The following is a 25,637-nucleotide window of genomic DNA, read 5'->3' on the forward strand; positions in this document are numbered from 1 at the left end:
TTTCATGTCTTGTGCTTTAAGTTTCTTTGGAACATCTACAGGGTACTAAAGATGAAAGCCAAGCTACCTTTCCTTGTCATCATGCCACCAACCAAATTCCCTTCTACCTTAATCACAGCTTTATAGTTGGGGTGAGTGGAATAGGCACTCATTTAGGGACACAGACAATGAATTTCTATAATGCCACTGTCAAGTTTGGAGCTCCTTGACTTCTGGGGCAAGTTAGGCACTTGCAGGAGAAAGTACACAGACACTAGTCTGCAGAGCCACAACCCCCTCTGTGTCCAGGCTGTCAGGTCTGCCAGCACTCCAGGTCAGGACTCACAGGAAAAAGTGATGACCACTCAGTCCTCATCAAATAACTGATGGCATGAATATGGGCCAGATCATCCCATAAGGAGGGACAGAGACAGCCAAAGGGGTGAATGCAGGCTCTGCTATCTACAGTCACTAAAAGCTTGATATTGGTTTCTTAAAAAAAAAAAAAAAAAAAAACCACAACCAAAAAACCCCAACAACAAAAAACCCCCAGCAACCCAAAAGCTAAGCTTAGTAGCTATCATGTGATTCGCAGGTGACACCTGGTGGACAGAAGCTACAGAGATGACAGCATTCTGCCTTCATAGTGCAGAACCTTGATACTAATTCACAACTGCATTACTGCACTTAGTGCAGGTGCAGCTGTCCTCCATACTCTGCCAATCCACCCCACGCCCCCAGTCCATTAATAGTTTCCCAGAATTAGCACTTATCACCCATGTATCTTCAACAGCTCTTTTTCAGCACTCATATCCATTTTCTTTATTCTTTAATTATTACACTGACTCATGTCCTGAGTTTGTTTAGTTCTGACTTGCAAGTCTGAGGCTAGGCTAGAGTGGACACACCGCTTCCACAAAGGAAAATACAGGGAAAGCCCATGGTAGCAGCAACAGCGTGCTTTTGTGGTGTGGGATAACTAGACCATTTTATGAGTGCCTTCACAAGTAGATAGTTGCACTCAGAGGGTTAAAGGCCTTAGTTTCTTCTGTTTATTAATTTTCTCTTTTAAACTAATTCCAGTTTGCTTCTGTTACAGTGTCTGTCTTTTTTGCAATTGCCCAAATGCATCCCTGTTGAGGTCTCAGAAATAAGCTAGCAATGTAAAAGGGGGGAAAAGGTACTCTGAAGAGAAACATGTGCTTAGAAAAGTGCTTCTTATGGGGATGCCTATACCTTATGACGAAACAGGTGGCTTCCTCAAGGATCTCATAGATAGGAATACTAAGTTCTGGTGCAGTCCTGTCTCTCTATTTGGCTCAAAGGATTTCATAAAATGTCAAATACTGCTGAATCAATGCTGTGACATATGAGGCCTCTGCCATAAGTAAGGTGACTATGATCAATAGTTTGATTGCTGGCATTGCATCTTCCAGTTTTTTTTCCTGTTATTTTATTTTCCCCCTGTTCTGTGTATACTCTATCCCTTTAAATGTTATCACCTATATTTTTTTTCCTTTGTGCATTTCCATTTCTCCGTGCCTTCTTTTTCTGCCAGATCTTGGAAGATTTTATGAAGCAAAACACACAGAGAAGTCAGGGATTAGTTGACTTCAAACACCAAGCTAAGCTGAAAAATAATGTGGTAGGGGTCAGAAGGAAATTACATAATTATCTAGATTGCTTCTTCTGGATTCACATTATCTGTTTACTTGTTGGTATCAAACCAAACAGGCCATCCAAGAGTTGTGGCATTGTATTTGGTCTGGCTGAGGTGGAGTTAACATTCAAACAGATGTGCTTTGTCTTTGTAGTCACAATGGCTGAGACCACTGTAGTGCTGGGCTCCTGGTAAACCTTGCTCAAGTGACATCAGGGCTGTCTCTCCAACACCTCCCACAAAGGCCAGCAGGCCTGGAGCGTTTGAGAGGCTGGGAAGGGAGACACAGCTGGAACAGCTGGCTCGAACTTACCAGAAGGACATTTCATATCTTATGACATGTAAAAAAAAAGCTAAGGGGTGGTGAATTTTTGTTATTAAGGTGTTTGTCTTTTAAAGCAACTGCTACACGTACTGGGGTCATAATCCCAGGAAGTAGCTGGACATCATTTGCTAAGAGCAAGTAGAGAATGGATTTTTTTCTTCCCAATGTGGCCTTTGCCTTGATCTCAACCAACTGAGTTTTTCATCTCATTTCTTCCTCTGTCCTGCTGAGCAGAGCAAGTGGTGGAGCATCTTTGTGGAGTCCTGGTGCCCAGTCAAGGTGAACCCACTGCAGGCATATCCTGGCTGAAATGAAGTTTTCTCCACAGAGAGAAAGAAGCTGAAAGCCAGTCTTCATCTTTATACCAGTGTTGCAAGTGAATATCCGAGTCCCTGCTGCCCAAAGCCAGAAGAAACCAAATCTAACTATCTCCAATACCCAAAACATCCCTTCATTTGCTTTCCAGAACAACACTGTAAAGTCCTCAGGATTCAGAGTAATTCACAAGTAAAGTAAAATAGTCATAAAGATTGACAGCCAGGAACTGGCGAACTACTGAGCAGTACCTGAGTTACACTATGAGTGGAAACACCTTATTAAAGCACTTTCTGAAAAAAGGCGCTTCCTGCAGAGCTGTCCCCAACAGGTGACCAACTTGCTGCTCACAGCAACAGGAAACTTGGAAGGGCTGACAACTACAAAAAGAAAACAAATGCTAACATAACTTACTTTTTTTCTCTTTCATCACCCAATACTGTAAAGGGGCAAAGAAGACTTTGAAACACAGCTGAGAATACTTTTACAAGCTTTACAGGTAGCAATCTGTGAGAACAACCCTCTTTATTTTATGCTGAAGAGTATTTCCAGGCTTTGAAATGTTCTCGCCTTTACTTTTTAATTCCTATTCAGCAAAATAGGAACAATTTGCCAAGAAAACAAGTGTAGTCATGAAATACAAAGACGAAAAATGTATCTGGAAAGTGCAGTTAAGAACATCCATTAGGCAATATAATGTCCTCAGCACAGCCCTTCGGGCAGCATCTGGGGATGCGTTTGCGCCCTGCAGCCGGGAAAGCACCGGTTCCTAAAACCTATCGGGAACGCCACTGGATAAATAATTATTTCTGTTCCACAGAAATGCTAAATGACCATCCATTTGAAAGTCTGCCTAGCGTCCATGAGTGAGAAACAAGATCCTCAGAGCCCGCCCCCAAGAATTCACTGAATCATGTGGAACTCTCCACATTCTGACAGGCCAATGAGGGTATATCCCGGTGCTCCTGAAGGAAGCACTCCATACAAACCCTGGAACATAAGGGGAAGAAGGCCTAGCGAGGGCACAGGAAGGAAGGAAGGAAGGAAGGAAGGAAGGAAGGAAGGAAGGAAGGAAGGAAGGAGTTAATGGCAGCAGCGAGGGGCGCGCCCGCCCCTCCCCTGGGCGGGCCGGCGGCAACATGGCCGCGCTGGCCCCGGCGCTGGCGGCGGCGGCCGGGCGGCTGCAGGTAAAGGCCGCCGGCACCCCGGCCTGGCGGAGCGCAGCCTCCCGGAGGAGCGCAGCCTCCCGGAGGAGCCCCAGGCTGCGCGGGTGTGTCGGGCTGGCCGCGGTGCCCAGCGCCTGAGACAGCCCTTCGGTGTGGCGGGCTCGGCGTTTCTCTGTTGAACTGTGCGTTCGAGTGTGCGGGCGTGTCACGACCCTCGCTCCACTTTCGTGCCCCTGCCGCTTAAAGTTACTTAAATCGCGCTAGTAGAAAACCGAGCTCTGCACTGGGGTGTTGTCTTTTTGAAAGTAACTAGTAAGCATTTAAAAGAAAAAAAAAAAAGTTGTTAATAACAATTGGTTTTGTTATCTACAGAATGAGAGCTGTTCCAGTACTGCAGGTGCTGGCCGTCAGGCTCAGAGCTGGAAGATCAAAGCTGAACGAGCTAAGAAAGTTGAATTCATAAGAACTGCAGAAAAGCTAAAAGCTCAGTAAGTTAAATACTTTATCATAAATACGTTTTCATTCTCTTCTGGAGATAACATTATTAACTCAAGGTTCAAAGAACATATGGTAATGAAATCTTTAGGCCAAAGGTATCCTTTTCAGGAGCTCACATTATTCTGGTTATTATAGTAGCTCAGGATAGGCTTATGAGCTCCAAAATGCCCTGTTGTTTGAGTAACCGTTTGGACTTATGCCAGTGGTGTAGTAAGACTTTAGTATGAATTGCTGCTCTTAGGTGCACGAGAAAAGAAATGTGTGAGGCACAATTGAGTTCTCAGTCTTCCTGCTTAGCTGTGCTTACCCTCTGAGGACCTAAAGCCCTTAAGACATACCAACAAAAGGGGAACTGCAGCCACAGAAGATTGAAATACTTCATCCAGAATATCTAGGCCACTGTTTTGAAAAACAAGGGGTCAAGCTCAGGCACAGAAGTGATTTAAATCTGCTTCCCCACATCCTGACCAAGTGCTGATGACAAATACAATGGCAACTGAAAGAACAGGGAGTTTTCTTCCCGAGCTTTCTGGGAAATAGCTAATGCAGCCGTCTGACTGAAGGAGAGGTTTGCAGGTGTGAATCCTGATTGAACAGGATACTTAAGTCTCACACCAGTGTTTTACACTGTGTGCCTGAATCGAGTTCACCTTGATGACCCTGGATCCTGGGTTGCAGCTGATAATTTGACTGCTGGGTAATGTAAATGTTCCCAAGCCATTTGAAGTGAGGCATGCCATTTAACATTACAACAACTGTAATGTTGTCTGTGCTGGGGCTCCATCTAGGTGTGCCACTGCATTAATACAGCCTGTCTGCCTGCACTTCCCCAGGAAAACTCTGGCAAGGCTCCCAGAGAGAATGCCTGCACATAAAATTTCACTGTGTAAACCACTGCATGCCACTGAGGTGATTTCCTTTTTAACTTCTTGTTAAAGATCTTGAGTTACTGTGGTGTGTAGTAATAGCTGCAGAAATATTTTCCTTGAAAACAGCTGTAGAACAAACCAGGGATTTGTATAAAATCTAAGACAGTCCTGTTAACACAGCCTGCACACTAACCTTGGAAAATCTTGGGGGCTTCGCTGAGTGTTACTTACTGTGGCACCCTTTCTTCCTAGGCTTGCAAATATGGAAAAAGACAAAACTGGACACCTTTATAACAGGAAGAGTGATTTCAGGGTAGAATACAGATTACTTGAGGAACTGGACCACAGCATGACTGTCAGCAGGAAGGTGGAAAGTAAGTGAGGTTTTATTTGGGCTTATTTGCCTTTTTTTTTTTTTTTTTTTTTTTTTAGTATGCTGTTGTTTTTTTAAATGGGTTAAAAATCAGTAGTACAGAGAGATCAGTTTAGATGGAAGATGTATACTGGTAAGTGTGGAAACTGTACTTCTAAACAGTTCACTACAAAATTCAGAAGTATAAACATTTTGGGCCTCATGTGTTACTCACTGTGATCTTTTGATCTTCAATGTAAAACCACCGTGGTGGAAAGGTCCTGTTCAAGAAACTTGGAATCAGTTTTGTGTGTATATTGTGAAACCTAATATAGTCCAGCTAAGGTACCATAAAAATATTCGTACCTCAACATTTACACACTGATTGTTGTCTTTAAATATCCCTTTAAACTGTTCTGTGTTTACATTTTCTTAGGTTTTGGGCAATGAATATTCTTAGTTCAAATAGTGCTGTGAGTTGGTACACAGTCTGTGCTACAGTATCTGTTCCACTTACAGACTATAATGCAGTTCAAGAAAAAAAGTTACTCCCTTTACTCACAGTACTTGAATTCTTTCAGCAATAATCACATAAATCATGATATGCTATCTGATACAGATCAAAATAAGTTGGCGAAAGAAAAGGGATGTAGAAACAATTAAAAGTATATTTTCTTACAAATTTGCATGTGTTCTGATGTGTGCCTTTTCTTTAAGGAATCTTAGAATGTTCTTTACATCTTGCAGTCTTTAAGAAATGTACATTTTTGAGGAATGACTAAGCTAATAAGTTCAGAAATTTTTTTTCCATGAGTAAGAAGGGAGCATGGCATATGAATGGAAATGATGCTATGAGATAATAAAGAGGACAGTGATGAGAGCGCTACATGTCAGATGAGAAGGACTGCATCCTAAAAGATACAAAAGTGTACTACCCCCCCCCCAGGTTCCCATTTACTATGTTGAAGTCTTTCAGCATGATCTGTATGCTGTAAGATTTTCTGTGGTCTCAGCAGGGACTTATACTTTCCCTACTGCAAGTCTTTTAGGATAGAAGGTGCAGGTCCTTAGTATCTAAGAAGTAGCCAGAACTTCATCCTCTTTAGCAGTGTATTTATGGACTCACAAGGAGCCCAGTGGTAACAATGCAAAGGAGTGCACACATGCTTGGAGCGCATGAAAGCCTTGATTCTTCGCTATTTAACTCAACAAATAAATGAATCTTGTTGAAGTAGTACATTCATATACACTTTCAGAGTTTGTTTTCTCTTCATAAATTGGTGTTTTGAAGCCTAGGTCAAAGTCTGCCTCAAAACTCTAGAAGCTATCACCTGCATAGGCAATATTTTCAAAGTTCTCCTTTAGAAATAGCAGCTACTAATTTTAAAATCTGTGGATGCTGTGTAGGGAGCTAACATAGACCATGTGGTCAGCTACATGCAATTACCAGTTAAAATGCTTAGTACTATGACAGTTTCTTATCATCAAACAGAATTTGTGTCCCTGCTTAAATCAAACCCCTGGTTTATTTTGGACACTTCATTGCTCTTGTTCTTTTACTGAATGTAATGAACAAAGAAACTGTTAGTACTATCAGCACCTTATTTTGTTTAACAGAAGCTAAAGTCCTGCAGCAGCTATCAAAAATACAAAACAACGTGAAGAGACTTCAGCAGCAATTGAAAGATGTGAAGCCTACACCAGAGTGTAAGTCAAGATGGCGGGTTTAAAAACATTTTCATCAACAGACAGGTTTCTTGCATAGTTGTCTTTCTCCTGCAGACTTGGGATACTCCTCCAGTCTTTAAGATTTTGCAGGAATCTGGAAAGGGAAGACTAAACCTAGAAATGGCAGAAACCTAAGTAATGGTAAAAGACTGTGCAGTTCTGCGTGGAAACAGAAACTTACTTGGTCTTACAAGTGGTGTGTGTTCGTTCCTTGAGGTTGTTGAAAGCCAGATTTCTGTAACATTTGCCTTATGCAAAATAAGCTTGGTATTCTACTACCATGTAACCCCTTTGATCTGGTAAGAGGTCACAGAGTAGGTTCTACAGGGAACTCATTTCTAGCCATCAGATTGAAATGTAAACTGGAATATTCCACAGAAAATGCTGCAGCAGTTTGTTCAGTTTGGATGTTTTAAAACTTTTGGGAAATAGGTTCTGAAAGAACCATCCTTATGTGGTACCTACTACCTTTTGCAGAGCTCAGAATGAGGGCCTCCTGCTAGCTGAAGGCTTTCTGATGCTAGATAAAATGCATCCCATTTCATTTATTCAGTGCTTTATCTATTAAAAAATTCATTATCTACTTAAACTTTCAGTTAACATACTAAGAACTAGCAAGGCATCAAAGCTGAAAAATTAGTTTATATAACTCTACCAAAATACAGCTTAGTTGAACTGCATTCAGTGTGCCCATAGAGATGTTGGGCTGATTTAAAAGAGATTTTAGTTTAATAATACAATCTAATCTAATGGGTGGATTTTCTTCCACTGCAAAATACATCTTCTCTGGACAGCTGTATTACCATCTTAGGTCAGGACTACAGCACACTGACAGAAGAGGACAAAGTCTTACTCTGATGTTTCTTTGTCAGCTTTGTAGAAGTAGTTGCCTGCAGGTTAAATAGGATTGCTGTAATGTGGTATAAACCAGAGATGAGTGTGCTTAAGTCATTAACTGCATTGCTGTAAGAAACACAAGTGCAACTCTAGGATAAGTGTCATAATTTGAGCATCAGTTGAAGGTTAGTCAAGATGAGACTTCTCAAAGGGAAATAAACATTTATATTGGCGTTTGCATCCAGTTAGCTAAGTCCTTTCATAAACACACCTTTTGAATAAATAAGTATTTATCTTATAAGGCTGTTTGAGATGGAAATGCATGTTTTTTTGTACACTGAGATAGGTATCCTGAAGGTCTCCACAAGTCCTGCATTTTTGGATAGTGCTGATAAATAACACAGGCTTCTTAAGTTATATGCTTTTTTTCTTCTTTTCCTTTTTTAGTTGTTGACAAGATCAAGGAAATGATGGAAGAAATAGAAAATGCAATCAATGCTTTTAAAGAGGAACAGAGGCAAATGTATGTACATGTTTCAGCTACTAGAAAAAGGGCTGTTGTAAAACACAATGAAAACTTTGCATTCCCTAGCAAACTGTTCTTATGATTTACTCTTTTTGTAGTGATGCCTGTGATATGTAAATCAAAGGACAAACTGTCAGCGTTAGAATCTTGATAAACTGACTTTTAGAGAGGGTATTTACACAGCTATTGCAGCATTCCAGTGTAACAGCGATTTGCCTGTGAATAGCTTTTTAGAGAGGCTGTAGAAGAGATTAGATTGTGGGGGATTTTTTTGTTGCTGTTGTGTTTTCTGATCGGGTTTAGGGGGTTTCTTTTTCCTTCTACTGGTGTCAGGAGGCGATTGAGTTAATTGTATGCATGCCATAAATGTGTTCTTTCAGTAAAAGGGTAACTTAATTCCCATTGTGCAGGGCTTTATTACCGGATCATTACAACTGTGCTGTTACCACTTCTGTTCTTAATCTTTGAAGAATAGCTCTTGTGTGTCATTGAACAATTACAAAATTCATTTTTGGTGAATGGACAATGAATACTGGATTTTTTTTTCCTTACATTTCAGTGTTTGTCTCTTTTCAGATATCAACAGCTTTTGAAAGAGGAAAAAGCTGTCATTAATGAGCTCAGTCTCTTTGAGAGAAAAGTGGAACTGTGGGCATTAGGGAGCTCCACAGCAGAAAAGGTTTGGAAGTTACCATCAGCCAGGATCACAGTTGATAAAACACTGGAAAATCATCTACCCAAAGAAGTAATAGAGTTTGAAAAATTTCTTCAGCGAACAGGGGGGCGGCAAGGAGGCTGGGATGATTATGATCATCAAAATTTTCTGAAAATACGGACAAAATACAGAGGAAGGCTGTCTTACATGGATGAAGCCCTTGAGTATCTCAGCGGAAGAACAAAAGAAGATATAGAACAGCATGACAAATGGTATCAAGAATACATAATTTTACATGAAAGAAAGAAAGAGGTAAAATAACCCCTTAGGCTTTTGAAGATTTCAGAAAATAGATTTATTTTTGAAATGCATACTCTGTCTTTGTATCTGCCTCTCAGGTTGTAGTGCTAGGCAGATTTCTCTTACAGTTGATGGTATGTAACTGAGGTCTTTAGCATCCCCAACCTGCCAAAGTATTTGTCTTTAATAAATAATTACAAATAGGGAAAGACCTAAAAACACAGAGAAGTGACCTGTGTATTGCCAAAGTATATTACAAATGCTTTTGAAATCAGTGATCTAGCAAGTTAGGTGCCAAGCCCAGAGCAGTTAGTGATCCTGTCTTCCTGTTACATATGTCTCTAAGAATGTGTGTCCCACTGTGTAAGCAATACACCTAAGAAAGACTGACATGCAGAATTATGATTCCCTCAAGAACTTTCTAAGTAATATAAGATATACTGGCATAAGACCTACTATAAAATCTGTTGGAGAGAAAACAAGAACTGAAATACGTTTGCATTAAAAGTATATTGCATCAACATTCGTAACTACCCGAAGTTATTATGATTGCTGTAAGTGAAACAGTTTTAGCAGACATCTGTTAAGCCTGCTTGTGTGATCCACAAAATAGAAAAAAAAACCCCACAAAACACTTAGGTGCTTTTTGGTTTAAGGTTTTGCCTTCAGTAGACTTTTAATTCCTATGTGCATTTTGTGTTCTTGGAACAAATGTCTTCATCAGACAATCCATGTGAATATGTAAAATTTTCATGAAAACCTTAGATTTTTTTTTTCCTATGGTCTCTTACAGTCAATTAAAAAGTGGAAAGAAAAGCAGCAGCAAGAAAAAGAAAGCAACTTGAAGGATAAAGAGAAATCAGAAAAAATGCTTAAAGAAAGATGGCTACAGGGTGAAGAAGCTCAGAAGCAAAAAGCAGAAGATGAAAGAAAAAGAAAACAAGCTGCAGTTGAAGTCTGGAAGAAACAGAAAGTAGTAGCATTTGCAGTAGATCAAGCATCACAACTAAAACTAGAAGAGAAAGAGAAAAAGCAACAAAAAGAGCACCTAAGCCATGTGAAGTTACTGCTGGAAAGGAATACCTTGCAAAAAAAATTAAAGGAGGAACTTGAAAAGCTTGAAATAGAGAAGAAAGAGAAAGCTGAAACGGAGGGAAGGAAGAAAATTGCTGCAGAAGAAATTTCTAAGTTTCAAGAGCATGTGCGTAATTTCACCTCCATTTTGCATATCATTGTTTTAAATTTGATACGTCCTACTACAATATAATCAGTTAAACAGGTTTTAAAATCCAGGTACCATTCATCTAAATCCATTATTGATTCATTACAAATAACAGCATCTACTGCAGATAAACAGTATAAAAGTTGATTTTAGACAAAGATGCTAATTTTCTTCAATAGATATTGAACTCTGCAGGATTACTCAAGCTCACATTTCTTTATCCATATAGAAGTGGTTTTATTTCTTCAGTAAATAATTTTTTGAGAAAAACTACTTGGGCTGTGCTGCCTAAGGAGACTTCAGAGGAACTGAGTGCTCTATTCAGATGGGAAATAGAAAGAGTTGTTTGAATATCCTGCAGGTTTCAGTATCTGTTAGGCAAAGTCAGATCCCATATCAATGTAAATGTAATTACTGAAGAGTTGGTATTATTGTCAGCCTTCATACTAAAGTTTTATAAACAGAGTATGAACTACTTTTTTATTTCAGAGCCACCTAACTATAATTTGTTTGTGCAGGACAAGCTATAGCATAAAGCTACCTAGTGAAACCTTATTTTTTACTATTACAGTAACTTCAAAACAAAAACAAAAAACCAACCAAAAATAAACAAAACTAAACAAAAAAAAAAAGCTGTGAAAAGGCTACATGTATATTTTTACATCATTTGTTTTACTTCCAAAGAAAGTTTGCTTTTCCACTCATAATGTTTCAGGATCTACATAAACTGGAGCTAAGGGTTCTACAGAAACACACTAAAGAGATAGAGAAACAAGAAAAAGAAAAAAGATTGGCAAAGTTAAGAGAGAAGGTAACTTTCTGTTTGTTTTAACCAGAGATGTGTGCAGCTTGGTGGTTTAAGCAGAGTTTCTTTTCATTGATCTAAAAAGCAATTGTTTTAAATTATCTAAGTGGTTGATAAAGGAAGACAAAAAGTCATGCCTGTTATCAGTAGACAGAATTGCAGCAGGCATAGTTGTTCCTGTTTTAAAAAATGGAAGAAAATCCCTAGAATTTATGTCTCTCACAGTAGTATTTCACTGGGTAGGGCCAGTGAGCTCCTATATGGGTGGTGGCTTTAATTTTCTCAAATAGTTTTCTTCCATTAGTAGGCTGTCTCCCAGAAGCATTTTGCATATACTGGGTTTAACAAGACTTTAACCTTTTAAATTATTAAATTATTAAAATTTAATGAGAGCAAGTGGTGTCACTGTCTTCTACAGTGAACAGCCAGTGAGTATCATGGAACTCCTTTTGTGATGAATGAAAAAGGCCAATTATTTTTGGTTGTTTGTTTCACTCTGAGGTCGAGGTTCGGGTCACCAGAGACCGATCCAGGTGGAACACACCTTCCAAGGGGGAGGAACGCAGTCAAGAGATGGCATCAGCAGCTGCAGAACCGCTGTTGCGCGTTTCTCAGAGGTGAGGAGGGGATCGATGGACGTGCAACATGACACAAGCACACTTTTATACTTTAAGCCTTTTTTTTTTCTTGTCAGAGCTGTCCCAGCCTGGAGAGGAGAGTCCTAGCTGCGCGCCAGCCTGTCCCTGCCGCAGTACGGAGCAGCAGCCAGCACTTCCCGGCACAGAGCCGGCCTGACCCATGCCGTGTATTACCTCTGTATTTTGCGAGTGTCGGGTTTGACACGCCGGCTGTCACACCGGCCGGCTGTGATGTCCCTTGGCATTAAAAGCGCCTTCTTCCCGCAGCTGGTTGTGGCGGCCCCTTAAGTGTGGGGTCGCCACCCCGGCCCCCGCCGCAGTGCACTGAGGAGCCCCTTCCCTTTCCCCCGTTACCTTTCCCCCCTTCTCCCGTTCCCTTTCCCCCTTTCCCTTTCCCCGCCGCTTCCCCCTTCCGTTTCCCCGCCCCGGGGCGGGCGCCGCGGGTGACGCGATCCGGGCGCGCCGGGCGCGGGCAGCAGCGGCGAGATGGAGATGGCGGCGGCGGCGGCGCCGTGCCCGGGGGAGCCGGAGCGGCTGGACTTCCTGCGGGAGCGGCACGTGCGCTTCTTCCAGCGGTGCCTCCAGATCCTGCCCGAGCGCTACTCGTCCCTGGAGACCAGCAGGTAGCAGCGGGCCGGGCTCCTGCGGTGGGCCGCGCGGCGGGAGGCGGGACGGGCGCCGCAGTGTCCGCCCGGCGCCCCCCGCCCGGCCGGGCCCGGCCGCGCTCCCCTCCCGTCGGGCGGTCGCGGTGACGGGAAGCCCCTCCCGGAGCGCTGCCGTCTCCGGCCGCCGGGAGCAGCGCCCCGCGGCCGGAAGGAAAAACATCCCTGTAAATCTGCCCACCAGCAGACGGCTCTCAAAAAATATGTGTTAGCGTAGGGGTGTTGTCGCTGCTCGCGTAAACTCCTTGACATCCACGAGGGAAGACTTGTTGATCCTTCTAATCTGTTTTAAATCCAGTGCTTCACTCTTTTAATCTGCCTTGGAAGCCATTTTAAATAAATCACCTAAGCTTTACTTCGGCACGCAGAAGACTCCTCTTCTTGTAACAAATATTTTTAAGTCTTCATTACCTAGTATAAAAGAGAAAATACTAGTGAAATATGTTCTTCTAGTGGCTTCAGAATGAACTTATTTGGTATTCTTACATCGGAAGCATAAGAATACCAGTAATGTGATTATCAAGCTGCACTTGATAAAATATTGGAGACAAGTAGTTGGTTTGATAATCTTATTCAGCTAATAAAATAGTAAGATTCCTTCCACTTTATAATGTCTGGCAAGTCATTCTGTGCGGAAAGCTCCATTGCTTTGATCAGATCATCCTGCTTTATTTTGCTTGAGAGCACAAACACGTGGCATAAACATGTAAGGACTAGAACAGATAGTGCTGAGCTCTGTGTGAAATAACACAACTTTATATTGAAAAGTTAGAAATGGAACTGCTGGAGAGGAGCCAGCAGAGGGCTTAGAAGATACGGTACTGGAGCATCTGTCCTGTGAGGAAAGGTTGGGTGAGCTGGGCCTGTTCAGCCTCAAGAAGAAGAAATGACTGAGAAAGGGTCTTAACAATGCATTCAAGTATGTTAAAGGGTGGGTGGTGAGAGGATGGGGCCAGACTCTTTAAGTGGTCCCTGTGACAGGGCAAAGGGCCGCAGACAGAAAGAAAGGAAAGTCCATCTCACTGTGAGAAAAAATTCCTCACACTGGGCTGATCACTGAAACAGACTGCCCAGAGAGGTTGTGGAGTTTTCTTCCCTGGAGATATTGAAAACCTGCCTGGACACAATCCTGTAGAAACTGCTCTGGATAACGCTTCATTAGGAGAAGGGGGTTGTATGAGATGATCTCCAGAGGTCCTTTCCAAACCAGGCTAATTTTGTGGAATTTTGATTGCAGAGCTGTAGATCATTTATTTATTAAAAATTAGTTGGTGTTTTAGTCTACTTTCTCATTTATTTTAGGTGACAGCAAGGGGAAGTCTAGGCATCCTGTGCCTAGCTCTGTATAGACCTTAAAATGACCAGAGCATACAGGTGTACTAGAGCAATAACACAAATAGCTAACCTTAGCCCCACTGACATTTGAAAAGAGAAAGAAATGGGATGTCTTCAGCCTAGAGAAGGAGGCATCTAATCACAGTCTTACATGGGTGGGAAGCTACTTACAAAGAAAGATGGAGGTGTACTGTTGCAAAGGATCGTGGTGATGGGGCCAGAGACCATGGGAATGAGATGCTTAGGGGAGAATTGTGTGTCTGTAGAAAAAATGTTCCTTGCTGTTAGAAGAGTTAACCATAAAAAGCTTGCCCATTGAAGTGAGGAAGTCACCTTTAAGGATGTGGCTTCTCAGACTCCTGGGTCGTCTCCTCTGAGGCCCTGTGTTCTTCAAAAGGTGGGACCAGTGATCTCCAGAGGCCCTTGACAATGTAGGCATGTTCTGCTGGGGTGTACACATGACAAATTCTGAGCGGGAGATTGAACCATAAATGCATCATCTCCAGTTTGATTTCAAGGGTATTAAGTTTCCCTTTTTGCCAAGTTCAAGGTCACTGAGTTAAGCAAACCTTCAGCAAACCTCTGGAGCTGATTCAGCTGTAGAAAGAAATGCCGTTACCCTTTTATCATATTTCCTCTCTTCATGAATTGGAATGGTTCTGTTTTGAGTTAAATGGAGGAACTCAACTAAATTAAAGACAGATTTGTTAAATAAATAAATAAATAAGGTCATTTGTGAGATTTTTTTTCCACTGCACTGCAGTAGAAAACTGTGTTGTCACCAGACAAGGATGGTAGAGAAATTTTCCTTGCTGTGATGGTGCATTCCAACTTAAACTGTAGATTGTCAAGCAATAACGGAGAATAAAGAAAGTTCATTTCATGTTCTCTACTCAACTTCTTGCCTCAAAGCCTTTGTAATTATTTTTATCTCTAGTTATTCACATGCAACAGTAGTTGCAGCAAGAATAGTTTTTAAACATTCTGATTGATAGTGTTTAATATACACAAATTGTCAGCACTGTGAGGTTTTGCAGGAGAATGCAACTTTCTGGTCTCCGGAGTCTTTAAGATTCTGGTACTTCGCGGTGCTCTTTATAGCACACTTAATCAGTTTCTCAAATTTGTCACTTCCAATGCTTTTTGAATTCTTCTGTAAAACTGTAGTCTTTGTCCTTGCTTGAAGACAAAGGGATCTGAATCTGCCATCCAAAGTGTCCTGGTGGCCATCCTCTGTGGAAATGGCTGTAGATAAAAAGTTTTACTCTTTTTAGCATGTGTCTGTCACCCGAAGTGCTGCTAAGAGTTGCTTTTGCTAGGACTTACGTCTGTTAATTGTCTGAGAGGGAGGATAGCATATGGAGTAAAGATGTGGTACCTAAACGGCTGTATTGCAACCTATGTATGACCAGTGCTGCCAGACACTCTTGCCCACTGTAAATAAATTCCATCACACTACAGGCTGTTCTTTAGTAATGCTAGAGACAGACAGTCAACTCTGAATAAATGAACTGAACCCTAACTATATTTAAAACCACTTTTTAAGTTCATACATCTGACACATGCGTTTTTAACTGTAGGTGAGATTTGCTGTCTGTGTTGTATGTATAGCCTTGTGGTTTTGGACTTTGCAGCTGTTTCTAGTGCTGATGTTGACATGATTGTGCCTCATTGGAAGTAACTTAGGCTGGGTAAAATAGAGTTAAAATGTTCTAGTAAAAGATTGTCAGTATTTGGAAAATTAGAACATACAGGCAGTATTTCAAAGAAATAGTTTATTGTAAAATCCTTTTTTTTTTTAAATTAGTAATTTATTATCCAGGGTCAAATTCTGAATCAATGGAAAAAGTTTATATAAGCCTTGAAGTGTTAATGTTGCAGTTTGAAAGGCAATTTCGTAGTCATCAGAAGGGTTAAAATATACTCTTGTTCTACATCGAAATGCTTTTTTGTGCAGCATATTTTTTTGCTTTCTCGAAAAATTTATTTGAAATAATGACAGTAAATATACATATTTTACCAGCCTGCTGTTAGGAATGTGACCCTGAGAGTTTGTACCACTGTATTGAGATTAGCATCTGCTGCGTTGTCATTTGGCTGCTGTGTTTTAATTAGAATAATTCTTTTGGATGTGTGCTTTGGGCTGACTCACATGGTCTTACTGTTTGTGGTTCTGGTGCAGAACCTCATGCAGAAATTAAGTGGCTATGAAGGCTCCTGTCCACATCTATCACTTCAGAGGTACCAACCTCTGGCCAAGGTGGCTCACCAGTTTGTGAGGTAAATACAAATTACAACTTAATCTTGTAAGGAAAGTTGGTATTAACTGTTGGCTTTCCTTGGCATACTGAATTTTAGTTTCTGCATGTGTAGCAGTTGTTTCACATTCCATCATCTTATCTGGTGTATGGAGAGCAAGAATTTCTAGAAGGATCAGCAGACAAGTGTGGGTGGCAAAATAAACATCCAGCTAATTTTAGTCTGAGTCAGAGCATCCAAGGTACCATTGCATGAGCATTTTCTCTCATAGTAAATTCCCCCACATTCCTAACCCAGTGCTGTTACTTTGGAGCTCTTTCAGAGTTAGAAATGCACTGCTAGAGGGCCATGCCATGGGTGGCTGCAATGGTTTGAGTTAAACCCAGTAAAGAAGGTGTTAGTTAGCAGGTATGATAGCACACATTCATGGAAGGACGCAAGTTGTAGGAAAGAAGGACATTAAGCAAGCTAGCTACTCCACTGCTCTGTTGGATACTTGAATGTGACAGGCTTAATTTTAGATGTTTAAGTAAGGTAGTCATCTAGGCTGCTTTACACCCAAGGACCAAAAATAAGTACCTCTAGATGTTAATTCATGCTGTATGCCTATTTATGCATTGTTTGCTTACGAAGTAGGCTTTGCTGTTTGACATTGACATCTAAGCATCTGAAATTGTGTTTGAGACACAATAAGAGGCAGCTTACTGTGGTTAAGGGTTACCTTGCATATGCGCCTAATGCATATTTAGGGGATTGTACATGTAAGAATTCCTCACAGAGAACTAGTGCTCCATATGTTAATATCATAACCTAGTTTATTTCATAGTGGGTTGTTTTGTTGGAGTTTTCTTTTGGGTAAGCAGGCCCTTAGGTAAATTTTTAATTGACATCATGTTATTATATAAAAGGAGGGACAGCTTTTAAGAAAAACCTTGATGAGGCAGAGAAATGTTTTCAGTACAAAGAACATTATTTTGTGCAGTCCAGTTTTGCCCAATACTTTCATGTACTCTAAGCTAGGCTCTGTGTTGCACCACTGTCAAAGGCTGAGAATTCATAGATGTGTCTGTTGCTGCAACCATTTGTTAATTTCCCCATGATATTTATGGTGGGAAGTGTAAGTCTTATCTTTTTCTTTTAGGTTGACAATTGCATTTTTCGCACTCTCTGGTCTGGATATGTTGGATTCCTTAGATGTGGTGAACAAAGATGATATAATAGAATGGATTTATTCCCTGCAGGTCCTTCCCACAGAAGACAGTGAGTGAGTTTTTAGTTTTTTTTATTGATATTAACATTTTTACTTTTGCTTTTTACTTGGGGAATAGTGGATAACTCTTGTTTTTATAAAATACAAGGTTGACCTTCCTGAAGTGAATCCTGAATTTCAGGTAGTGATGTCGAGCACATCTTGTACCCTCACAAGTAATAAAGCTAGAAAAAGCCAAATACAATTTGAAGATCAGCCAGTATAAAATAGTATAATAAAGTTACACCTTAGGCATTTCGGAGGAATGTTTCACCTGGTTCTAAAAGAAATGCATTTGTTGTAAAAGTATTACAAGTGTAATAGTGATTATATTGACTTCCACTTCAGTGCCAGGAAGTGTGGTTTTTTACAACAGCTTTTGGAGATTTAGAGGTGTAAGAGTAAGAAGAAAAAAGGATAAACACAGTCCCTGCCTGATGTTCCTTAGATCTCTGAAGGCTGAATTTACCCTAGGTTTTGAGAAGGAATAATGCTGCTGCTGAATCCCAGCTGTCCTCAGATTGAAAGGTGCATAGCAGAAAAGCTGTCAAGGGAACTCGCAGGAAATGTCCCTTTCCTGGTTGATTTGACAGAAGTTAGGAAGGTGCTGTTTCTGTGGACTAGTTGGTGTTGGCAGTTTTTTGTGTGGCAGCCCAGGTGAATGGCTGGTGGCAGTACAAGGGGTGGGAAGGAGGGAGGGAGATGTGGGTGAGGCACTGCTGCTCTATGACAGAAGGTGCTGGCATATTAAATGCTGGTGTGGGCACAAATCCAGGCTGGTGGTCTCCAGAGAAAAAGCAATTCCAGTTGCCTGCCTGTCTGGATGGATGTAGGCAGATAATTCTGTGTTTCCTTCTATTATTTATTCTAGTTATGTACAACAAATAGGGTCTCTAAATACAACAAATTAGGTCTCTAAAATCAGTTTTATGAAATAAGTATATGGACGTCAGGACTGCTGATGCTTTATTTTTACAGTAATATAAAAATCCTTTTTCATACTCTGGAGATTTAGAAACCATCAGACCCACCACAGGAACTAGTTCTGATAGATTTCTCTTTTCTTGTATTGCATTCAAGGATTGATTCTTGAAAAATAGGAGTTTGGATTGTATAAATATTCCGACAGAGTTTTTTAATGATTAGTAGGTTCCTGTGCCTTACTGTTAAGAAATCTTTCCACAGTACATGCTTTGTTTCTAGGAGTTTGCTCACTTTGTGACTTTTATCCCAGTTTTCAGGATTTGATTCCAAAAGAAGAGGAAAGTTGGCAAGAAGAGAGATTAGAACAGGCATTTCTGTTTGTTTGTTTGTCTTCAACAGTATTTCTCTGGGGATTCTCTGGGGATTCTACCTGGTCAGTGTTTAGCATATTGCCATTGTCTGGAGCCTCCTAAGGAGGGCAGTAAAAATATCAGTGTGCAGATGTGGAGGCTGACAGTTTGGCAGAGATGTGCTCCTTCTTTTTCTAGCTATCATCCCCTCATAAAACTGAGAGGAGTTTTGGGGAGGGCACTTTTGGCAGTGCACTCTGTGCTTTCCAAGTAATAAATCTGCTTTTCACTAGAAGAACAAGCTGCCCTTCAGTCCTGTATTTTTGTATCATACTGTAATAACTCTTGTTCTTCCTATGCTTTTGGTAATAACACTGCTCTTATCTGGTCACTTGTCTGCTAAAACTTCAGTGTCATTTGTATTTCATTTTTGCTTTTTCTGTTGGACAATAGAAAGTGCAAAATGTAAATGATGTTGATAGCAGCAGGCTGGATATTGAATGACTAAATGAGAAGAAGGAAAACACCTACACTCTGGTAATGTCTACTTCCAGCAAAATGTATTGACTCTCTAGTTTATAATCCTGCGTGGTGCAGTGCTTGTTAATTGGCAGCCTCCCAGCAGCAGAGCTCCTACTCCCTCTTTTGGCCTCTTTGAAGAAGTGACTAAACTGTGCTAGGCTGCAGCACTGAAGTTTTTGGTTTCAAAGTGCTTGCGCATCTCTAGTTAAAGAGGAGATTACAAGCTCGATTGCTTTGAATCTGTCCAGATAAGAAAAAAAACACAAAAACCAAAACCAAGAAAGCACAATGTTTTACTTTTAAAGAAAAATGCTATTGCAGCATTTTTTTATGGATTCTGATAAATGTCTCTTTCCCTAGAATATTGATTTATAAAAATTTAAATTAAAATACTCTTTTATGATGATGAATTCCACCAATCTAAAGTAACTGCATTGTATTTAATAAAAGTCTTCACAAACTTTGGCTCTGCGACTGAAAACCAATCTAAAAGCTGCATTCTAAATGGTAATATGTTTTTACAGAATCTTGGGGTTTGTTCTTGATTGCATCATTGGTTGAATTTCTAAAATTTGGTATCAGTCAAAAAGAGAATTCCTGTAATTCTTATTAGAAAAATAAATTTCTTTGCTTTTCATGTTTGTCCCCCCAAAGGTTCCTTTATGCACAGCACTTAACTTGATTTTTATTTTAAGCATTTTTTTAAGATGGTAAATTCATATTATTTTGAGAACTACTGCTACCTTAGAGTCTTTTTTCCAGTGGATGAGAGACTGAGTAGTTGGTGCTCTGCAAACGTAGTATCTGTTTATTTTTATCAATAACTGTTATAGTAGGTGCACTGGCTGGGTTAGAATTAATTTTTTTAATAGCAGCCTCTAATCTGCTGTGTTCTGAGCCTGGTACTAAAAGAGTGTTTTATGTTTTAGTCTTTCAGCTATTGCTGAGCAGTGCTACTCAAGGCTGGCTCTTTTTGATTCCTCTGCATTCCTTTTCCCATGGCAGATATAGCAGGGGACACAGCCAGGACAGCTGACCCAGGCTGACCTCAGGACTGTCCAGAGGGACACCCCACACCATCTAACATCATTTTCAGCAATAAAAATAAAAATAAAAACTTGGGAAGAGAAGGAGAAAGGGGCAATGTTTGTGGTTCTGGCATTTGTCTTCCTGAGTAACCCTGACACTTGCTGAGGCCCTACTTTCTGGGAAGCAACTATACACCTGCCCAGCTGATGGGAAGTAGTAAATTAATTCCTACTTTGCCTTGCTGTGCGTCCACAACTTCTGCTTCACCTATCAAACTGTCTCTGTCTCACTCTGTGAGTCTTCTCTTCATCTCTCTTTCTTGCCTCAGATGCTGGATGGAGTCAACCCACTACAGCAGAGTGTTACAGAACCTGCTAGAAAATTCAGAATTTCGTGGTTTCAAGCACTTCCTAGATAAAGTCTCACAATAACCTGTGATATTATTAAGTGACATGTTTGTATTTATTGGTATGTAATATGTCTGATGGCTAATGATAGCTTCACTTCAGTGGTTTGTAGCCTTTGAAACTAAAGCACAGTGATGTTGAGATCTTGGTCTGAGTAAGAAGGCAAACATATGCTCTGTCAGCCTAATCAAAATGCACTAAGGAGGCTGAAGATCTGTCAGGATAGAGTGTATTCTTCCATGGGTTTATTGTAGCTGTGATTCAAACAAAAAATGTCCTTTTGGTACCATAAGTTTAGCTCAAGTCTTCCAGAGACTGGATCAATACCACTTCTAATTAGGAGGGAATGGCAACAGATCCTGTTTGCAAACTGAGCCTCACACAGAAACACATTCTTAGCTGAATGCTTTCACTTACTGCTGCCTTCTGCATGTTTGAAGGACCCCTGTCTTCTGTAACTCATGCTAAATAGTTTGGCTTTAACTTTCGCAGATTTTGGCCTTTGTTACCTTTCCTTCCCTTTTAGAAAATGCTTTACTTAGGTCCATAGCTACTATGTAGTTTTGTTTTCTTTGTGTGGTCGCTGCAAGAAGACCTAACTATGTTTCCTATTAGAAAGAAGTTGAAATCTTAAAAAGTGTTTTATTCTTTTTTAATTTTGAGGAAGGTGATGTTCTTTTACAAGCCTAGCAGAAATGATACATTTTTAGATTAAAATGTTACTTTTTGAAGTGTTAGTGAAATTGAGAAAGGGTTGACAAAGCACCCTCTTTTAGCTAATTGCTTTTTCTTAAAATCATGTCAGTATTTTACTGTTTTTCCTCTCACAGTGCAGCTCCTTGACAGAATTTCAAGTTTATTTTAACTAACTAATGTGCAGCTCATAGCAATTCAAGAAAGATTTATTCTAGTTTCTTGCAAGTCACGTTCAGGGCCAGTTCAGCACTTTTAAAAGAAAGTGAATCCAGAGCTTTGTACTCAACTAACCTAATTACACAGTGGAAGCACACTGCTTGGCCATATTCATCCACCATTCTCCCCCACAGGAACAGTGGCATTTGTTTGAGAGCTTGCTGCAGTGGCAGAAAAAAACACATTTATTTATCTTACAGAAGGTTAGCTTTGTGTTGCATTGGTGAACTGTGTTGATTGGGAGTGCCAATGCCAGCCCACTACAGGAGAAGGAAGAAAATTGTACTTTTTGACAGCTGGATGCTTCACTAGCTTTGCTGTACTAAAAAATGTAACCAAAAGGAATACCAAAACATATTTTATTTGTTGGTCTGAATCCCCAGGACCTATTTATACTAGACTGAAAACCAATATGATACATGATACATACAGACCTTAAACTTCTATCCAGCTTTAAATTCAGATTTGTATTAGTGATTCTTTCTTCTTACGTGGCAGTACTGGAAAAAAAGTATAAAATGACATTGACTTTTTTGGAATCATCGATACATATGAGCTTTCTGATCATGAGTTTCTTGAGAAGAAATGCAAATTTTCTTCCAGTATAACTTTTATGGCTGCATTTGAAGTGTTTATCTACATGTGTAATAGACATTTTAGAGAATGCAACTTTGCATTAGTGACATCCTCTATTGCTTTGATTTACAGGAGCAATTACAAGGTCTAGTTCAGCGAGAAGAGCTTTTGCTTGCTTTTATCTGGATGTACGGACTGAATCAGCCTATGATTAAAGCTATGATTTTTTTTATATGTTATAAGATTTTAGTAATGTATGTAAACTCCTGTACTTAGCAAAAGGAGATAAGCCTTGCAGCCAGAGAAATGCATGGATAATCTGAATGTGAAAAATTAGTGGTAAAAGTTTATCAATCCTTCCATGCAAGAGAAATCATAAAATATAATTAACAAAAATGCCCTGTCTGGAAAAAAAAGAGCTCTTAGGATAAGTTGTTTGTGGTCATCGCTTGAAGCTCTTTTACATATCTTAAGGACTTTCTGGTTTAAGGATATATGAGTAACATCTTTTTCTTCACAGGAAACTTTCAGCTCTTGATTTAAGCATGAAGTCTTTTGGTTTTGGAAAAGGGTCAGTTTTCTTTAGTTGTCAAATGTGAAAAGTTTTTTTAGGTGTGTTTTTTCAGCTTTCAAACGGCCACAAATAGTTACGCAGCAGTTTAAGAAGTATTTGTTACTCTTTGCTCTGTCTTAAGCTCCTGCAGAAAGTGGCTAAGTAAGGTTGATGGTGGAAGTGAGCAGCAGGTGGTACCATTTCACAGCTGCAGTTGAGCTGCGGCGCAGCAAACTGATGGAACTGAACTGGCCACTCCAGCAGTTTTTTCCCAAGGGACATAGACTGCAGTCACATAGGCTGCAGTCACATACTCTTAATTTGGGTCTGTCTCGTTTTTAATTCTGTTTCTGATTCTGACAGCCCATTTTTTTTTTCAGGAAAGTAAAGAGTTTGATTAGCAATACTAGACTGTTACATAAAACAAGAAGTACAAGTAAATTGCAATAAACTATTAAAGCCAACTTTACAGAAGATGAAATTTCACTTGGTAAAGTTTCTTTCATAAACTGACAGTCATTTCCTGTAACTTGCCTTTGGTTTTCGTTTGATTTTCAACTAGTATGCTCACAGGATACTAAAAAACCATTTTGAGACACTACATCAGTGTTCCAGAGTCATGTGGTTAAAAACAAGCTGTTTTCACTTCCTGTTTTAATGCTTCCTTTACAAACTCAGAATTCTATTTTTTACTTCACATACTGTGACTAGGGATTTAGCAACTCCTTGTAATAGTCTGGGAAGGTCTAGGAAGCATCTATTGCAAGCACATCAATGCATTTAAGGACAAGATCAAATTCCCTCCAAAGTTTGCCCTAAAGTTTTCCTAAAAGAGTGTGCCAGTCTTCTGTTTTTCCTAGGAGGCAGGGTGTGAAGTTTGGAGTGGGAGATGAGAAGTACTGACAAAAAGTGTCAAAATAGATTTTAAATTTCTGGCAATACAGTTAAAAATCCAACTTTAACTTTGCAATTTTAAAATTGCAAATGCTGTTTTCTAGTTGATAGAAGTTTAGTAGTATAAGAAAGGTTTTGAAATACTGTATGAAAATTGAACATCTAAAGGGAGCAATAATAGATCATGATTTCATTAATGTGCTTTATTTTTAATCTGTTTGTGTAGCATCTGTGAACTCGGAAGGCGATCAGACTGACCCACTAACAGCACACAAACTTGGGTTTCATGCTGCCATTTCTACCTTTATAATGAATTACAAGCTACACTCCAAAAGGCCAGTTATGGGAATCAGTATTTCTGGGATGAATCCTTCCATCTAGCAACAGTCAGCCGAGTTCTGTTCAACTGCACAGCTGCCTTAATTTAGCTGTGTTAGCACCATAATAACTCTTTTCTAGGTAAAGGGTTTTCACATCAGTTCAAAGTGAAGGTTCTAGTTTGCTTAAGCACTTAAGACACAGGTTCATTTTACTGAAAATGAATGTGAAGAGTGATTTTTTTTTTCCCCCACACGGTGTCGCCTAGGAAATTTATGACTTACCAGGCAGGAATTCTAGGTCTTCTCTTATTGATTTTTTCACATTGTGTCATTTTTGAAATTGTGATGCGTTTTTGGGCAGTGTCCTTTGGGACCTTAGATTAGTCTTTAAGACTCATTTAATTTTTTGTGCTTTCCAGAGGCTGAGGCAACATGAAATGCAAGTTTTTGACTCTGCAAGTGAATAGACATATGTTCTCTACTGAGAATGTCTATATTATAATAAAATAAAACAGTTATTTTTGTTTCCTCTGTGTGGATCAGACTGCGGCACACCAGCTTTTAAGCAGGCTGAAGTTGCTTTTGTTACATGTGTAGAATCATTAAGAAGTGCTTTTGACTGAGCTGTGGAGGAAGTGGAGAATTGCAGGTGTTTTGCTCCGTGTCAGTTAGCTCCAAAGACTTGTCTGGCAGAGAAACTTACATACTTCAGGCCAAGTTTAAATTCTTAAGCTAATAAAACCTCTCTAGTTTAAATTTTGCATCTATACAGAGTATATTTAGAATTAGAGGGTAATATGCTGCTAAATTATGCCGGATCTTGTAGCCCACATTGCATGGTGACATTGCTTAGAGCTTTCAGCTGTAAAACTATTCATTCTTATTTATTCTGGTGCAATTTTCTCTCTAATATCCGTGAGGATTTTCAGCTTAAAGGCTGAGTAACTTAAAAGAGGTGGATAGTATTTAAGAACAACCTGCTGCTGTTTGACTGTGGCATTCATTAGGTTTTTAGTTTGACACACTGAGCAGTAAACTGACATTTTGCTGTCTGTGAAAGCAAGTTTGAGCCCTGCAAAGCTGTACTCAAACTCTCGACAGCGTGTGGTTCATGGTTCTATGTGCTGCAGGCTCAGGTATTGTGACGCGTTTGAAACAAATTACACTGTGTCACTGACAGAAATGTTTGATAGCTACAATGTGCTTAAAACTGAATTGTTTATCCTTGAACATGTTGTGAAGTATCTCGAAACAGTTCTACTTGGGAACAGATGGTATTACCAGGCATGAATCCAGAGAGGAATAAAAAAATATGTTAACTCTGGCCATTTTCCCAGGGGAGCAGTCCTTTTCTCTTTTTTCCTTGTGAGCATGGAAGACAAGTCTGTGGTGACACAAACTGTATTTCCACCAAATTAAAAAAAAACAAACTGATGCTTTGTGTTTTGTCACTACAGCAATAAGTAAGTTAAGTTTGCTCGTGGTTTTCTTTATTTTTTTTGTTAATCAGAGAGATACCAAACTAAGGTTGGGGACTGAGAGACACGTGCACACTTTATTAAGGCTGTGAATAGTGTTAAACTAATGGGTCTTGATCTCATTAGATAATTATGGTTTATAATAAATGTTTCAACAAAACAAGTTAGTTGAGTATATTGTTTTAATCTTTTCCAGGATCAAATATGAATCGCTGTGGATTCAGAGGTTCTTCATATTTAGGGATGCCATTCAATCCCTCCAAGGTCAGTTAAGAATGTGTATGTGAAATGC

The 25,637-nt window shown here is 39.9% G+C and overlaps 2 protein-coding genes across 4 annotated transcripts in view; both read left to right on the forward strand.

The window, feature by feature from the left end:
- Positions 1 to 3,398: 3,398 nt before the first annotated feature.
- Positions 3,399 to 12,141, forward strand: CCDC112 (coiled-coil domain containing 112). 3 transcript variants are annotated; one of them, XM_059837194.1, is made up of 10 exons: positions 3,399 to 3,466; positions 3,818 to 3,933; positions 5,065 to 5,186; positions 6,782 to 6,871; positions 8,177 to 8,252; positions 8,832 to 9,222; positions 10,004 to 10,411; positions 11,148 to 11,243; positions 11,739 to 11,854; positions 11,932 to 12,141. In XM_059837194.1, exons 1-10 carry the CDS (start codon positions 3,419 to 3,421, stop codon positions 11,960 to 11,962), a joined length of 1,494 nt encoding a protein of 497 aa, XP_059693177.1. In that variant the 5' UTR covers positions 3,399 to 3,418; the 3' UTR covers positions 11,963 to 12,141. The 3 variants fall into 3 exon arrangements, with proteins under 3 accessions (XP_059693177.1, XP_059693178.1, XP_059693179.1); XM_059837196.1 differs by lacking the exon at positions 3,399 to 3,466 and adding an exon at positions 3,600 to 3,627; XM_059837195.1 differs by lacking the exon at positions 11,148 to 11,243.
- Positions 12,142 to 12,354: 213 nt separating this feature from the next.
- Positions 12,355 to 25,637, forward strand: part of PGGT1B (protein geranylgeranyltransferase type I subunit beta) — a 36,633-nt gene continuing 23,350 nt past the window's right edge. The window contains 3 exon segments of the mRNA XM_059837197.1: positions 12,355 to 12,498; positions 17,273 to 17,391; positions 25,542 to 25,609. Coding sequence (XP_059693180.1) covers positions 12,362 to 12,498; positions 17,273 to 17,391; positions 25,542 to 25,609 — 324 coding nt within the window. The 5' untranslated portion in view covers positions 12,355 to 12,361.

The sequence above is a fragment of the Haemorhous mexicanus genome, chromosome Z (genome assembly GCF_027477595.1).
Source record: "Haemorhous mexicanus isolate bHaeMex1 chromosome Z, bHaeMex1.pri, whole genome shotgun sequence".
In the NCBI taxonomy this organism is placed as follows: domain Eukaryota; kingdom Metazoa; phylum Chordata; class Aves; order Passeriformes; family Fringillidae; genus Haemorhous; species Haemorhous mexicanus.

Excerpts from the sequence above, each read along its gene's own strand:
- CCDC112 (XM_059837194.1), top strand. The coding sequence starts at position 3,419 with ATGGCCGCGCTGGCCCCGGCGCTGGCGGCGGCGGCCGGGCGGCTGCAG. Across the intron at positions 3,934-5,064 it reads GCAGAAAAGCTAAAAGCTCA|GCTTGCAAATATGGAAAAAG; the intron begins GTAAGTTAAATA and ends CTTTCTTCCTAG. Across the intron at positions 6,872-8,176 it reads TGTGAAGCCTACACCAGAGT|TTGTTGACAAGATCAAGGAA; the intron begins GTAAGTCAAGAT and ends TTCCTTTTTTAG.